The sequence below is a fragment of the Molothrus aeneus genome, chromosome 18 (genome assembly GCF_037042795.1).
Source record: "Molothrus aeneus isolate 106 chromosome 18, BPBGC_Maene_1.0, whole genome shotgun sequence".
Classification (NCBI taxonomy): Eukaryota; Metazoa; Chordata; class Aves; order Passeriformes; family Icteridae; genus Molothrus; species Molothrus aeneus.
Genome location: NC_089663.1, coordinates 12510995 through 12525703, shown reverse-complemented (window position 1 = coordinate 12525703; position 14709 = coordinate 12510995). Strand labels below are relative to the sequence as shown.

General features: G+C 49.1%; 2 protein-coding genes across 2 annotated transcripts in view; one reads left to right on the top strand and one right to left on the bottom strand.

The window, feature by feature from the left end:
- Nucleotides 1–1009, bottom strand: part of AACS (acetoacetyl-CoA synthetase) — a 36870-nt gene extending 35861 nt beyond the window's left edge. Inside the window, exon 1 of the mRNA XM_066562182.1 lies at nt 797–1009. Coding sequence (XP_066418279.1) covers nt 797–914 — 118 coding nt within the window. The 5' untranslated portion in view covers nt 915–1009. The remainder of the gene's footprint in view (nt 1–796) is intronic.
- A 6507-nt stretch (nt 1010–7516) lies between these two features.
- On the top strand, nt 7517–14482 carry BRI3BP (BRI3 binding protein). The gene is made up of 3 exons (XM_066562062.1): nt 7517–7711; nt 8505–8607; nt 9455–14482. Exons 1-3 carry the CDS (start codon nt 7517–7519, stop codon nt 9871–9873), a joined length of 717 nt encoding a protein of 238 aa, XP_066418159.1. The 3' UTR covers nt 9874–14482.
- Nucleotides 14483–14709: the final 227 nt, after the last annotated feature.

Sequence of the window (14709 nt, the reverse complement as noted above, 5' to 3'; positions counted from 1 at the left end):
CCCCAGAGCCAGCACCACTGAGTCCAGAGAGCCCAGCGACATGGAAACCTACAGCCAGCACTTATGGAAAAAAACAACACTGAGCTGGAAACACCTCTGGACATCAAACCCCTGCCCAAAGCAGGCCTCATTTCAGAGGCAACAGGTTGTTTCCAAGTCAAAGAACCACACAGGCATTTCTGAACAAGCACAAAGTAAGGATGGCAGTTCAAGAGCCATAGAAGATTCATAGCAACTTCCACCACTGAACAAGCTTGTGCATCACCATTCACCTGCAAGTATACCTGACTAGTATAAGACACATACTCTCCACACTGAAATGACCGTAACTGCACTCTCACACGCCTGTGTTGCTGAAGTATCGCGCTAATGCTCACACTCACCTCAGCCATGGCGACAGTGATCCCGCCTTGCCACATCTCTTCAAAACACAAAGTGACTTCGGTGCCGCTGCCGGCCCCAGAGCTGCCCGCACCCTGGGCGGCTCCGCAGGCAGCGCTGCCCGGGCCGCCATCCAGCCGCAGAGCGGGCACAGATAAGGCTGTTTGCCTTTCCCATCCGTACATACCTGCACTCCAGCGGATGCTGCCCCGGAGGCCTCTGGCTGAGGCTCAAACAGAGCATCCCTCCCGCAGGTCTGTGCCCACCCGCCCGAGGGGTGCCCACGGGGACCGAGATCGGAGCGGCACACGGACGGGCCTCACGGTGAGGCCACCCCGGGGCGGCAGCGCCTGCCGGCCCCCACAGCCCGAGCACGGCCCCGGGAAGCGCCCGCCCGCCCCCGCCCAGCGCTCACCCAGGCGGAGCCCACAGCTGCTAGCCACGGCGGCGCGGAACCGGTCCATGTGGGTGTTGCGCTTCGTGTCGGGCTCCCACATCACCTGCGACTCCATGATCTCGGGCTCCCGGGACATGGCGGCGGCAGCGGAGCGAGGCGAGCACCGTCTGTCCCACAGGCACCCTCACGGCCCCAACCACACCGCTCCCACCGCGCCCCGGCGCTGACTGCAGCCCCTCCTCCGTGCGCACGCTTTAAAGGCGCCGCCGATCGCATCACTCCGTAACCTTCCGCCGCGGAGAAAAGTGCGGGGCGGTGCGCCCCGCCCCGCCCGCCGAGGGGCGGTGGGGACAGAGGGACAGCGGGGACAGCGGGATGGGCGAGCGGGGACGGCCCGGGCAGCGCCGGGGCACCGGGAGGAGCGGGCGGTGCGGGATGAATGGGGAGCGGCCGCCCGGAGAGCCGAGAGCCGCCGCGCGGTCCCTGTCACCTCTAAAGGTCACCAGACGGCCCCGGGAGGAACCATCGCTCCGCGCTCCTCACCGCATCGCCGCAAAAACACCGCCGCTCTGATTGTTTATTTTTTCCCCAAGGAGGCCTGAAGAAGTACCAACAAGTGTCTTTGAGCCAAAAATGAGGCAAGAAAAGCGTTTCTCCGTGGCCTCGCCATCCTGGCTGAGCTTGTGTAATGCTCCCAGCCTACACAGCTTGCGCCTTGGATTAAAACTTAATGTTGCTGCTCTGCTTTCTAAATGTGCACTTTGCTGGTGACCATTGAGATTTTGCAGCAACAAATTTCAGCCGGGAATCTGTGGTAATAAAGCACTTCATGTGCAATTCACTGCCAATCCGTGATCTTTAAGGGTCTTTTAGAACCTAAAGGAGTCCACGATTCACGGTGTACCCATGCTGCTTATGTAACTTATTTTCAAGGTCATAGTTTGCTTCTAATTCATGGAAACCTCAGAAACGGGAATTTGATGGGAAATTATGCGGGCATACGGTACATGAAAGTAAAATAGGTGTAGTAGATTGTATACTTGCTCTACATGTCATTTAGATTTTTGTGCTACCAGAATACAACTCCTTTATTAAATCTGAAGGCTGTGGAAATGTGATTTAAACAATCCACAATTTTTATTTGCATCGAGACAGACCTTACATCTGGTGTATTTTTAAATAACTCTCCCCAGAGCCTACAGGACTCAGGGAGGCGAAATGGGAACACGTTATCTGCCCAACGTGCCTCCCTCGCCTTGGCAGCGCCCAGAGGTCAGTGGAAGTGTGAAATCCGTGGCCGGACACCTGCCAAGCCCAGAGATAAGGGAGAAGGCAGCACAGGAGCTGCAGTGTCCAGGTCCCAGAGGGTTCAATGGCTTCGGGATCCACAGCCTGTGGTGGGGAAACTGCCTGGAGAATCCATCTTCCTGCAATCTGAGGAAGAGAGAACTTATATTGTTTGCCTGCATGTCATGTAGCAGTGGATGCACCCACACAGGTTAACGCTCTGTTAGTGCCATAAACACTTCACAACCCAAAAGGGGCAGTGGGGTTTTGCCTCAGACCCCCGGGCAGCCCCTCTGCACCATTCACCCCAGTGATGAATGTTATAACAATGAACAAACAGCCTGCCCTGCTCTGGGGTGAGCTTAAGGCCAGGTGTGGGACAGGTGGAGAATGACACCTCAGCAAACACCTGCTGGATGCCCTCTATGGTTGAGGCGCTCCTTGTCAGGACTGGAAGCAGAGCTGTAATTTGCCATTTTTACTGAGGGGGTCTCACCTCAGGAGTGTGGGGCTGCCTACTGACCCCAGTGATTTGGTGAGGCCACACACGAGTCCTGTGCCCAGGCTGGGCCTCTCCAGTCAGGGAGGACATTGAGGGGCTGGAGGGAATCCAGGGAAGGGAATGGAGCTGGGGAAGGGTCTGGAGCCCCAGGAGAGGCTGAGGGAGCTAGGAAGGGTCTGGAGCCCCAAGAGGGACTGAGGGAGTTGTGAAGGGGATGGAGAATTCCTGAGGGAGCTGTGAACGGGCTGAGCCTGGAGAAAAGGAGGCTCAGGGGGGCCCTTGTGACTCTGCACAACTCCTGACAGGAGGGGACAGCTGGGGGAGATCGGGCTCTGTTCCCATGGAACAAGTGATAGCACAGAGCCTTAAGCTGCACCGGGAGAGAGGTTTAGGTTAGACATTAAGAATTTGTTCCCACAAAGAGTACTTAGATACTGGAATGCATTTCCCAGGGAGGTGGTGGAATCACGGTGCTTAAGGACACATCTGACATCATGGCACTAGGGCTCTGGTTTGGATGACAAGGCGGTGGTTGGGTGGCAGATGAGCCCCGATGCTCGCAGCAGCGTTCCCCACCCAGCCATGCCGTGACTCCCCGCCCGCCGCCGCCGCCGCGCCCCTCAGGGCCGGGCGGGCCCACGCTGCGGACGGATCCCGCGCGGCTGCACCGCGGCCCGCACGCCGCCGCCCCTGATTGGCTGCGGCGCGCCTGGCCCCACATCAGCCCAGAGCGCGCTCTCCTCGCGGCTGGCCCGACGGGGGAAGAGCCGACGCCAGCAGAGACCAATCAGAGCAGAGGTTTCTCAAGCCCTTCTCCCCGCCGACCAATGAGCGGCCGGATCAGGGGGAGGTGTGCCCAATCAGAGGAGCGCTCTCATGCGGCTCGGCGGGAGGGGCGCGGTCCCTCGGGTCCCCTCAGCGCCGGGGCGGTGCTGAAATTGCCCGTTTTAGCATCAAAAAATCGATTCGGCTGGCAAAGCCGCCTGAGGCCATCGATTGCAGCCTATGACTCAACACCACCCTGTCAACCCGACCACGGCAGTGAGCGCCTCATGCAACCTTTCCTGAAACGTCTCCAGGGCCGGTCATTCACCCACCTTCCTTCCCGAGCAGCCGCTCTAATGTCTAAAATACCCTTTCTGCTAAATATTTCCTCCTAATAGCAGCGGCAAAACTGCCGCTTTCTCCCACCCAAAGTAACCTGTACTTCTAAAAGGAAAATGAGCAGCTAAATCACCTGAGAATGGACCCAAAAATCCTCCCGCTGAGCTGAAAAAGGTGTAATCTATAAAGGACTGACCCGGTTACAGCTCAGCGAGGAAGGGGAATGATGGATTTGCTGATAAAACTGGGCTTTTGGGAAAGCCTGATAGCACTTTCTCCCTTATTAGCAGCAGTTTTACTCTTGTATCCTTAGACCTAAGAGGGGGTTGTGCATCCATGTTCCCTGCCTCCATTCCAATTTTCCCTTTTCCAAACCAGTTTTTCCCTCTTTCAAAAGTGACTTTGGAAAAATCAGAAGTAAAAGAAGGAAAATTAAACAAGCTTTTAATGAGAAAATGGGCATTAACAGGACTGCAGTGACTATTGCAATTAAGTTTGGAGACTAGATTAGGAGGAGGAAAATAGCCTGAATGAGATTAACTGGAGTTGCCCATTCCCAAATCTTTTTAAGCCTTGCTTTATGCCTGTTAATAGTAATAATAGGGTAAAAATGGAATAATGTTTTCTGCCTCAGATTAGATTAGGGGCCATTCTAAAGAATTATGCTGTTGATGGCATTACCCCACTGAGGGCTCTGAGGTAACCTGGAGTCACCTGCAAGACTAAATTGATGAAATGCCAGAATCTATGAGATAAAAGTTTTGTAATAATACCTCAGGGCAATCTCTGCAATATGCCAAGACCTGACCATGATCCCTTGAACCAACAGCTGGATTAAGACATCTAAAGATTTTGGAAATTAAAAAAAAAAATCCTATATTCAGAGCATCAGCCAGCTGGTTAATGAGTCTGGATAGGAATAAGAAATTCCTGGCTTATTTCATATCTGCAGCCTCTATATGGTGTCAGGAGTACAAGCAACCAGAATCAAAATCAAAGGTGTTTGGAGAAGGGGAAAAAGAAATAAAAGGGAAAGGAAAAGGAAAAGGAAAAGGAAAAAAAGAAGAGGAAGAAAAGAAGAAGAAATGAAACATTGACACATTGCAAGAAAAATCTCATGGGGAGGACATTAAGGAAAAAAGGCCTAAAGTGACAAATGGCCATAAAGAGATCAGCTATGACAGCTTGAGGCTGTGAGATGAAACAAAGACAGAAACATGAGGGTCAGGGACGTTAGGAGCTGTAACATCAGCTGGCTTTCTTTAAGGCCATGCCACCTTTTTGAGCATAATGATGATTTTAAAAGAGAGAACCCTGTGATCTGCTAAAACTCAGACTCCTATAAGCCCTCAATTTTATCTAAAAACTGTTCCAATTGTTGTTAAATCCCTATCTCCGAGTAAAACAACTTAGAGAGTTTTTGGTGCAGGTGAGGAAATGGAGAAGCACACTCATGCCTCCTCTTGAGACCCTCACCAGAGGACCTTTCCAGAAAGCTCCCAGCTCTCCTCACTGAGAAGCTGAGTGTGGCTGAGATCTGTGTTTCATGCCATGATGCAATGTATTCTTTGAGCAGACACTGTTTCGTTTATTTAAACGAGGAGGGTGAAATACCACATAATTTCATAAGAGCTGGGCATTTGTAGAGATAAACTCACCTGAAATGGGCTCGTTGAGACAGGCCAGGGTATCAATAAAATACCAGGAACTTTCCCAAATTGTCCTGACCTCGTGCAAAGGGCAGCCACTACCACAGGCCTCTGGAACTCTGTGGAGAACAGATGGGAAGGCACAACAGGCACTTTGGAGAAGGGATGTTGAGGGGATTCCTCCACAGAAATTCACACAGAAAAATAGGAACGTTCCCAAATTTGCACAAACAAGACCCACTGGATCATAAACAGCACAAGGGAAGGCCATGACAACTGGAAACAAAGCAAAGAAATATACCAGGCACAGAAAACAGCACTAATTATCATCAAGGTTTTTTTGTATCGTGTAACTTGCAAGAAATGCCCCAGAAGCTGACATTTAGTGTGTGCTCAGAGTACAACATGGAATTGACAGAAACCTCCTAAGAACCTCCAAAATATCATCAGTTACCAACCTGTTCTGGGAGAGCATGAGGCTTCAGACTGTACACAGGTATCAACAGATCAGCAAATCTTAAATGAAAGCAAAATTTATAAATATATAAAACATCTATATCCTGCTGAAATTGAATCCTAAGTACCTTCCTGGATGGGGGCCCAACCCCTTCCAGGGCCAAACAGAAAACAATGCTGAGATGTCCAGGCTGTTCTGCTAAATGTGAAAATAAGTGCTTTAGCCAGACTAAAACTGGGAAAAAGGCCATGGCAGAGATGTCTATATTCTAAATGTCTACTCAGCTAGCAGCCCTAGGCTGAGCTACACGGTTTAAACATTCAGGAACTCCAAGAACATGGAGTATAAAATCAGGTCCTGCAGTCTCTCCTCATAAGAGATGCTCCAAACCCCAAATCATCTTTATGGCCTCTGCTGGACCCTGTCCAGCAGCTCCTTATCTCTCCTGCATTCAGCAGCCCCGAGCTGGGCACAGTGCCCTGTGGAGGCTGACCTAGAACAGAGGCCAGGCAGAGTTACAGAATAAAGCAGGGATTTATTAGAAGGCCTCCATGGATCCACCTTGGGCGGCACAAGAGCCCAGCCAGGGCTATACACCCAAAAATGATCACAGAAAATAGGACTGGTCAGGGGGTCTCACAGTTTTGTAAGGTCTGCTCTATTTACATATTGGAGTTAATTCTCCAGTTATAGCTTTAGATTATGAAGTCCCATGCTGCTTGTTTTTCTCACTTCAGTCCACATTGTTTATGCTCTTGGGCCTGAGCTTTGGATCAGTTGTCCTTGGTCCCCAGATAGAGAAGGAATTGCTTTGTCTCCCTGCTCTGTGAAGAGACCTTACTAATATAAAGCCCAGACCTACACCCTAAAGCAACACAAAACCTAAAAACTATAAAATCTAACCCTGTGGCACCTGGCACAGCACTCCGGCTGTGTGTGTGTGGTGGAGCAGCGGGGTCGGACCCTGTGAAAAACGCCAACCCCTTGTTTTTAAAATTTTAAAAGTTTAATAGTAATAAAACGGTTATAAAAATAGTAATACAATTAGAGTAACAATAATTTGGACAATTTGAATTAGGACAATGCGAGACAATAGAAACAAAGAGTTATGGACGTCCGGGTACCTTTTTCTGGGCAAAACAAGCCCAAAGAAGGATGCGCGTTAACAGAGGATTAACTCTTAAAAACAATAACCTGTTGCATATTCATACATCTCATACACGATGCATAAATTCCGCTCAAACACAGGATTCTGTCTGGTCACTGTCAACTTCTTCCTCTGAATCCTGACGGCGTCGTCCTGCCCCAGTGAGGTGGGAAGAAGTTCATTTCTCCTGATAATGGAGCAATAAATTCTCTTTCTCTGAAAAGTTTAGGTATCCTGTGACTGCCATCTCACTGCGAGCCCTTTCTTTAGAAAAACAAGTATCCTACATAGCATAACTTTTAGTTTAACATTTTGTTATAACCTAAAACTATATTTAACACACTACATAAGAGAATCAAGACAGCATTACCTTCTAACACGACACATATAATATTTATTTGATTATTTGCGAAAAGCCATTTATAAAACACGCGTTTTTCCACAGCCCCGCCGTGCCGCGCTCCGGTCTCTCCCCTCAGGGCCGCTCGTCCCCGTGATTTCCTCCCCCCCGCCGGCCCCGCCCGCGCGGCCGCAGTTGCGGCGCGGGGCCGGCGGGGGGCGCTGCGGCGGCGGCGGGCGCGGCGGGGCGGCCATGGCGGCGGCGCGGCGAGTGCTGCTGCTGCTGCTGCTGCTGCTGCTGCTGCTGCTCGGCGCGGCCGGGCCCGGCGCTCAGGCCGCACGGAGCCGCGGGGCCGACCGCCAGAACAGCCTGCGCCGCGCCGCCAGCGGCCTCTACCAGGGCGTCAGCGGCCTCTTCGGCGAGGACAACGTGCGGGCCCTGCAGAAGGTGAGGTGCCGCTCGCCGCCCCCCTCTCCCCTCCGGCTCCTTCGCCTCGGTGCTCCGGTGGTGAGCGGGCGGCTCTGAGGCCGCAGCCCCGCGTCCCCATCGCCCGGCTCGGTGCGGGACCGGCCGTGGCCTCGTCAGCGACCTCAGGAGCGCTGCTGTGGGGAGAAAACGGGAGGCCAAGGCTTGCAGGAAACCGGGGGGAAATAGCAGCTAAAGGCTTAAATAAAGGTGGTGTGAGGTGGGGAGGCGGCTGGGGCCGCTGGGTGAGGAGCCCTCGGCTGAAACCCGCTCTGGCTGCAGGGCAGAGCATCCTGTGCTCGTGGGGCCAGCGGAACTGGCAGGGAAGCAGGCGAGCATTCCTCTGTGCCTGCTGTCCTCAGGCTGTAATAAATTCTGTTGGATTGACCTCTGAGTACACCTGAGGCATTTGCGTGTGATGCTGGGGACATCTCTCAGTTGCTCGATAAAAGGAATTCTTTGGTTTGCTTTGCCAGTTGTTGGTAATAGTGTTTTCTCTAATCTTCAAAATGATAGTAAAGCCAATAAAGTGCATTTTTAAATCCTGCCAACATATGCATTTACATGCCAAAATACCTACAATAACGATAATTGCAACGCATAAATTCATGATTCACAGTTTTAAAAAAAATCAGATTTACAAATTTTCCCATGGGGACTACAAAATAATCTGCAATGCTTGCTTAATGAATTATAATTCTACTCATGACAAATAAGTCTCAAAGTGTTACTTTAGGAATTGAGGATTTTTTTAATTTTCAATTTTATTTCTCAGTTTTTCTCAAGGTTGACAGAGAGGTTTGTGAATGGGGTGGATGTATTAATGGACACATTCTGGAGAATATGGACTGATTTGTTAGATGTTCTTGGAATTGATGGTAAGTGTGACACCTGCTCACCCTTGAACTGTCTCAGCCTGTATCAGTGCTTACAAGCAAATGGAAAACAGTTACATTTTATCATGCTGCTTAAACATCCATCAGTGGTGTGTCTCTCTGCTTCACATGGCTTTGATTTTCCTAGTAGTATCTTCTAACAAGGAGGCTGAGCCCCACCATTCCATTTCTGTCTGTGTATCTACAGGATGTGTATAGAATGAATTACCGGGCACGGTTGGTTCCTTGGTGTCATCATTAAATGGATTCACACAGCCAGGAACAGTGCAGGGAAATCAATGAGGACTAGAGAAAGGAAAGATGCAGTTGAGAGCCTTTAGAATGTCGCTTTTACAAAGCAGGATCTGTAGCCCCAGTATGAGTTTTGACCTCAGGCTCTACAGTGGTTTGTCTTTAAAGAGCCTTTAGCACCTTTCCTGGATTGAATTCAGTTGAATCCTTGGAGCTGAGCCAGTGATTTGAAGAAGGTTCATCCTGAAATAGGTGAACCAGCTTTTACCCTTTACTTTAGAAAGCAATGCTGTGACCCCATTGCTGGGGGGGTTTGACCCTTTGGAGCTGTGCTCATGTTTTTGACCCACTGCTGTGGGGGTTTGGCCCTTTGGATTTGTGCCTGTTTTTGCCCCACTGCTGTGGGGGTTTGACCCTTTGGAGCTGTGCTCCTGTTTTTGCCCCACTGCTGGGGGGGTTTGACCTTTTGGGTTTGTGCCTGTTTTTGCCCCACTGCTGGGGGGGTTTGGCCCTTTGGAGCTGTGCTCTGCGTGTTTTTGCCCTTTGCACCTTCAGCCCACTCTCATTAACATCCTGTACATTTCCCTTTGTTTTTCAGCCTCCAACCTGACTCATTATTTCAGCCCAGCAGCCATTGCCAACAACCCGACCCGCGCCCTCCTGCTGATCGGTGCCATTTTACTGGCCTACTGGTTTTTATCTCTGTTCCTTGGATTCTTCTTCTATCTCCTGCACATGCTGTTTGGCCGCTTCTTCTGGATCGCCAGGGTGGCCCTGTTCACCCTGTCCTGTGTGTACATCCTGCAGAAGTACGAGGGGGACCCAGAGCACGCCGTGCTGCCCCTCTGCTTCGTCGTGGCCGTCTACTTCATGACGGGGCCCGTTGGGTTTTACTGGAGGAGAAACAGCAACAGCAGCCTGGAGGAGAAGATGGACCACCTGGACAGCCAGATCAGACTGCTGAACATCCGCCTCTCCAGGGTGATTGAGAACCTGGATAGGGGCAGTGAGCAATGAGCCAGCCCCCGCTGACCACTGAACACCAGCTCTGGAAAAATCCTAAGCACTGTCTCATCCGAAGTTACAAAGCAACAAAACATCACCTGGTAAAAAGTGTGCAAAGTTATAACTTTTCATCATGTCTAAGACTAATTTATCTAGGTTAAACACTCAGCCGTTAGACTTCTAGGAGAAAGAAAAAACATTTACGAAATTCAGCTGTATATTCAGAGTTTTATCCAGTACTAGAATTTTCTCAGTAGATAAACGCTTACTTTTACAAGCATTTAAAAACATCTTTTGTAAGGTTTTTATAAAAGCAAATTGAGTAGTCTTTCAGATATTGAAATTGAGTTAAACATATGCAAATTTGACACTTTAACAGTTAAAAAGAAAAAAAAAATCTCAAGCTACCAAGCACTTCCATTGAGAAGTAACTGCTGTGGGTCCATATTTTTTCTTCAGAGTTGTGAATGTTTTTGTGTTTTTGTTGGCTTATTTCATTGCCTTGAAGTTGCCTTTCATAGAGTATCAGATGAGGAATTTTCTGGTATCCAGGCCAAAAAATTCACACCATAGCTTTTAACAGGAGGTGGGGAATGAGGGAGGAGGAAGATCTGAAGTCCTTAAATGCCAGTCCAATGTGAGGAAGCACACGTGTGGCATTTTATCATTGCATTTCATCCCGAGAACTTTAATTTGTTAGTGTCTGGAAGGAAATCTGCTTTAATAAATTGGCACAGAAGGAAGATGTAGCGTGACAAATTGTAATTCATATTTGATCTGCACAATGAAGCATTTTCCAAGCTTAAGTGCACAGAGTAAAACATGGTTTTTAATCTCAGGACCCACGTACCTTCTCAGAAAAGGCAGCAGTTAAAACACGTGCAAATGTATTGTTGCTTAAAGCTTTCTCAGGACCAATCAGCGGCAATAAATTATCTTCAGGAAGATCTGGATTTTTTTCTAAAATTACAATAGTTTTATAGGAGCTTTTTGCTTGAAGTCTATGTCCTCATTAGGTTTTGGGAAAAGCGAGTCACCTTTAGGAGGAGGGTGTAGGAAACGGTTCTCGTTCAAAGCAGTGGAGCTTTGGAGCAATTTTATTTTGCAGGATTTCTGTGTTTCTTACTTGGTAGGGCATCACTGGCTGTGCTGGTTTACTGAAACAAAGGGAACCTCAGGGAAGGAAGCCTGGAATGTGGTTTCACCTGGAAACAGCAGCATGCAAGGACACAGATGTGAGGAGGGAGGGGAAGCACCTACCCCTAGTGATGAGCACAGTTCTGATAGCACCAGGGGTAGGATGGAGCACAGCTGGAGCATTCCATATTCCATAGGGTCCAAACGAACAGCTGCAAAAAACGCAACAAAACTTGGTCTGGGATGGGGCCTGGCTGCAAAGCAAGGGAACCAGGAGGAGGAGGAGGAGGAGGAGGTTCCCAGATGTGCCTGCCAGTGCCAGCTCCAGTGGGACAGGCTGAGCACAGCTTGTTCTTCCACTGGGCCAAGCTTCTGGATGTGATGCTTAACTGAATGTAACTGTGGGGCGAATTTATTTTTCTCTTTATGCTGAAGTTTTAATGTTCTTCTTGAAATGTGTGTGTTACTTGCCTAAACCTCTTTGGGTCTGTGTGTGGCATTTCCATGGGGGTTATTTTTATGAATCCATGTTAATGGCCTTTACTCCTGGTGATCACTTCGGTTCAACATGGTTGAAGTTCATATGCACTTGGCACGGTTGGAATGCATTTTAATTTTTTATGTCACCTGTAAATCCCCCTGTACCCCATTTATTAACAAGTACATGAGTTTAGAGTTGTTAAATAACTGGTTATCACAACTTAAAATCATTCCTGTGGTCAGATAGGGACTATGGCAGCAAATAGTCCATTTTGTCAAGCTGAAAATGTAAATGACAGTAAATTCCTTTTTTCAGCTCATTTTCCATAGTATTACAGAGTCTTCCCTGTAGACTCAGTTCTCCCTACTGTTGTGCACAGAGGACTGGGCTAAAATGCCAACCTGGAAATTAGGAATTGACTAGTAAAGCTTGTCAGGTCTTGATGTGTTTTGCCAAATGTGAGACCTGAGGACCAAAGTTTGCAAACCTTGCTCGTGTCAGTGGCTCCATTGCCTTCTTAGGACAATGTGCATGGGTCAGTTTGCATAGATTGTATTTTGTGTAATCCGTATTTAACGTTAAAGTTAAAAATACTGAACATTTATATATTAAGAGTTGTCTATGATAAAGATTTCTTTGAAAGTATTATATGAAAGTTAATTTGGATTATAGTTTCTCCCTGTCTAATCATTTATCTTACTTTTGTAAAATCAGCCCTTCTATATATTAATACTCTTTATTTCGGTCACCCTGCTGCTTGAAAAATGGTATTTTTATATTTACTTGCATCCCATGTATAGCAAAATGTTATGTGAAAAGCAGTATATATAAAATTGGGTATTTTTAATCAGTATTTTTCCCAGCACTCAGTTTTCACGTTAGTCAAATTCAGAAGTAATGATTTTTTTAAAGCACAATCTAATCTTCAATATATATATATATACATATATAAATATATACTTTAAAAATGCTCTGTATTTTTAAACATGCACTGTAGTGAAAGCGCTTTTGGGGAACATGAATGTGGTATTGTATTTAATCTCTTTCAACTTTTGTAAATACCTTTTACAAGTATTTTCCATACTGGGCCATCTAGTTTATCCATGGAGGTTTTTGCTGTTTTTTAGAAACCCGTGCCAGTGGCTGCACTGCTTTTGTATCCCACAGAGCATCTCAGAGACAGGCAGGGCTCTGTGTCACCTGTGGGCAAACCCTGGTAAGTGACACCTGCAGGGTGGCACTGGGGCAACCCTTGACAGGTGACACCTGCAGGGGTGGCACTGGGGCAACCCTTGACAGGTGACACCTGCAGGGTGGCACTGGGGCAGCCCTTGACAGGTGACACCTGCAGGGTGGCACTGGGGCAACCTTTGACAGGTGACACCTGCAGGGGTGGCACTGGGGCAGCCCTTGACAGGTGACACCTGCAGGGGTGGCACTGGGGCAACCCTTGACAGGTGACATCTGCTCAGGGCAAGGATGGCACGGGACCACCCTGGTGGCTTTGGCTTTTTGCTGTGACTTCACAGAGCTCTGCCACAGCCCTGCCCATGGTGCTCTGCTGGGAGCTGCTGCTGGGGCACAGGTGACACAGGGACAGCCCCAGCTGGCTGCTCCTGCAGGACAGGACCTGGACCTGCTCCTGCTCCTGGACTTTCCTGCGGCCACTGGAGAACCCAGCCCTGTGTGAGCAGCGGGCACAAGTGCCCAGGATGGGCTCTGGCTGCTGGGATTGGGAACTCCCTGGGGTTCCAGGGGCTTTCACCTGCCTGCCCTGGGACCCAGCCTTTGCAATCCTGCAGGGTTCTTCCTGTTCTGAAGGGTTTTCAGCTGCCTGCTCTGGGACCCAGCCTTTGCAATCCTGCAGTGCTTTTCCCATTCCTGAAGGCTTCACCTGCCTGCTGTGGGACCCTGCCCTTGGAATCCTGCAGTGCTTTTCCCATTCCTGAAGGCTTCACCTGCCTGCTGTGGGACCCTGCCCTTGGAATCCTGCAGTGCTCTTCCTGCTCTCGAGGATTTTCATCTGCCTGCTTTAGGACCCAGCTTTTGGAATCCTGCAGTGCTCTTCCCTCACTGGAGGGTTTTCATCTGCCTGCTCTGGGACTCAGCCTTGGCAATCCTGCAGTGCTTTTCCCATTCCTGAAGGTTTTTACCTGCCTGTTTTAGGACCCAGCCTTTGCAATCCTGCAGTGCTCTTCCCGCTCAGGCAGGGCGGCTCCTCTGGACGCACACAGCTGTAGATACCCGATGTGTCCTGTGGGATGTGACGCTTTCCCAGTGGTTTTTGGGTGTCAGAGTGCAGTGTACAAACCTGGTGTGGCTCAGTGCTGTGCTTCTAGCGCGTCCTTCACGTCGTGGTTTGCTTCTCAAGGCTCGTTGCATCGTCGGTGTGGAAATAGACCAGTATCAACCTTAGCTCTTCGGTGGTGTAGAAGTGTTTAAGTGTGGTTTGCCTCACATACTGATCCGTATTTGGCAGCTAATGGCGTTAAGTGACCATGAGTTCTTTTTGTCTGGGTTGGAAAATAAAAGGTTTTATTGTATCCGCATGTATTTTAAACTTTTTGGATAATTCCATCGACCTGTGATGACAGCACATGTAAAAACCGATCTTTTCTTTTTATTCAGAAGTTCTATTTGCTGTGGTAGCACTTGTTGTTGGCACTGATGGTAGTGATTTCACATCCTGTTTTGTGCATCAGGTTTCATGATTACGGTGTTTCAGTTTGTACAATTGTTTATGTGAAAACGATTTGATCTGAAGAGATGCCGTGTGTTCACTTCTGATCCTAGACACATACGAGATCCTACTGGTAATACTGTTAGTAGTTACAACTGTACCAGACTTATTTTTTACAGAGCTTTACATGCCTTTATTTATTCCTTTATTGGACCATCCAAACCATGTACTCCATAGTTCAGTATTTGTAGACCAGTTTCACAAATCAACTTAAGGTATTGTGGCAAAGCTTCGAATAAATGTTTACTGAGACTTTGCACTGAGCTGCGAGTGCCTGCTGAGGCTCTGAGGGGTGGGGTGGGATGGGATGGGAAGGGATGGGATCCATGGGAGAGGATGAGGTGGGGTGGGATGGGATCCATGGGAGAGGATGAGGTGGGGTGGGATGGGAGGGAATGGGTGGGATGGGATGGGATCCATGGGGTGGGATGGGAGGGGAGAGGAGGGGAGGGAAGGGGTGGGGTGGGGTGGGATGGGATGGGATGGGATG

Bases quoted from the DNA above. Each gene is read 5' to 3' on its own strand.
- BRI3BP (XM_066562062.1), top strand. From the start codon at position 7,517: ATGGCGGCGGCGCGGCGAGTGCTGCTGCTGCTGCTGCTGCTGCTGCTG. The intron at 7,712-8,504 runs GTGAGGTGCCGC...TTTATTTCTCAG, and splicing joins ACGTGCGGGCCCTGCAGAAG to TTTTTCTCAAGGTTGACAGA. The intron at 8,608-9,454 runs GTAAGTGTGACA...TTTGTTTTTCAG, and splicing joins AGATGTTCTTGGAATTGATG to CCTCCAACCTGACTCATTAT.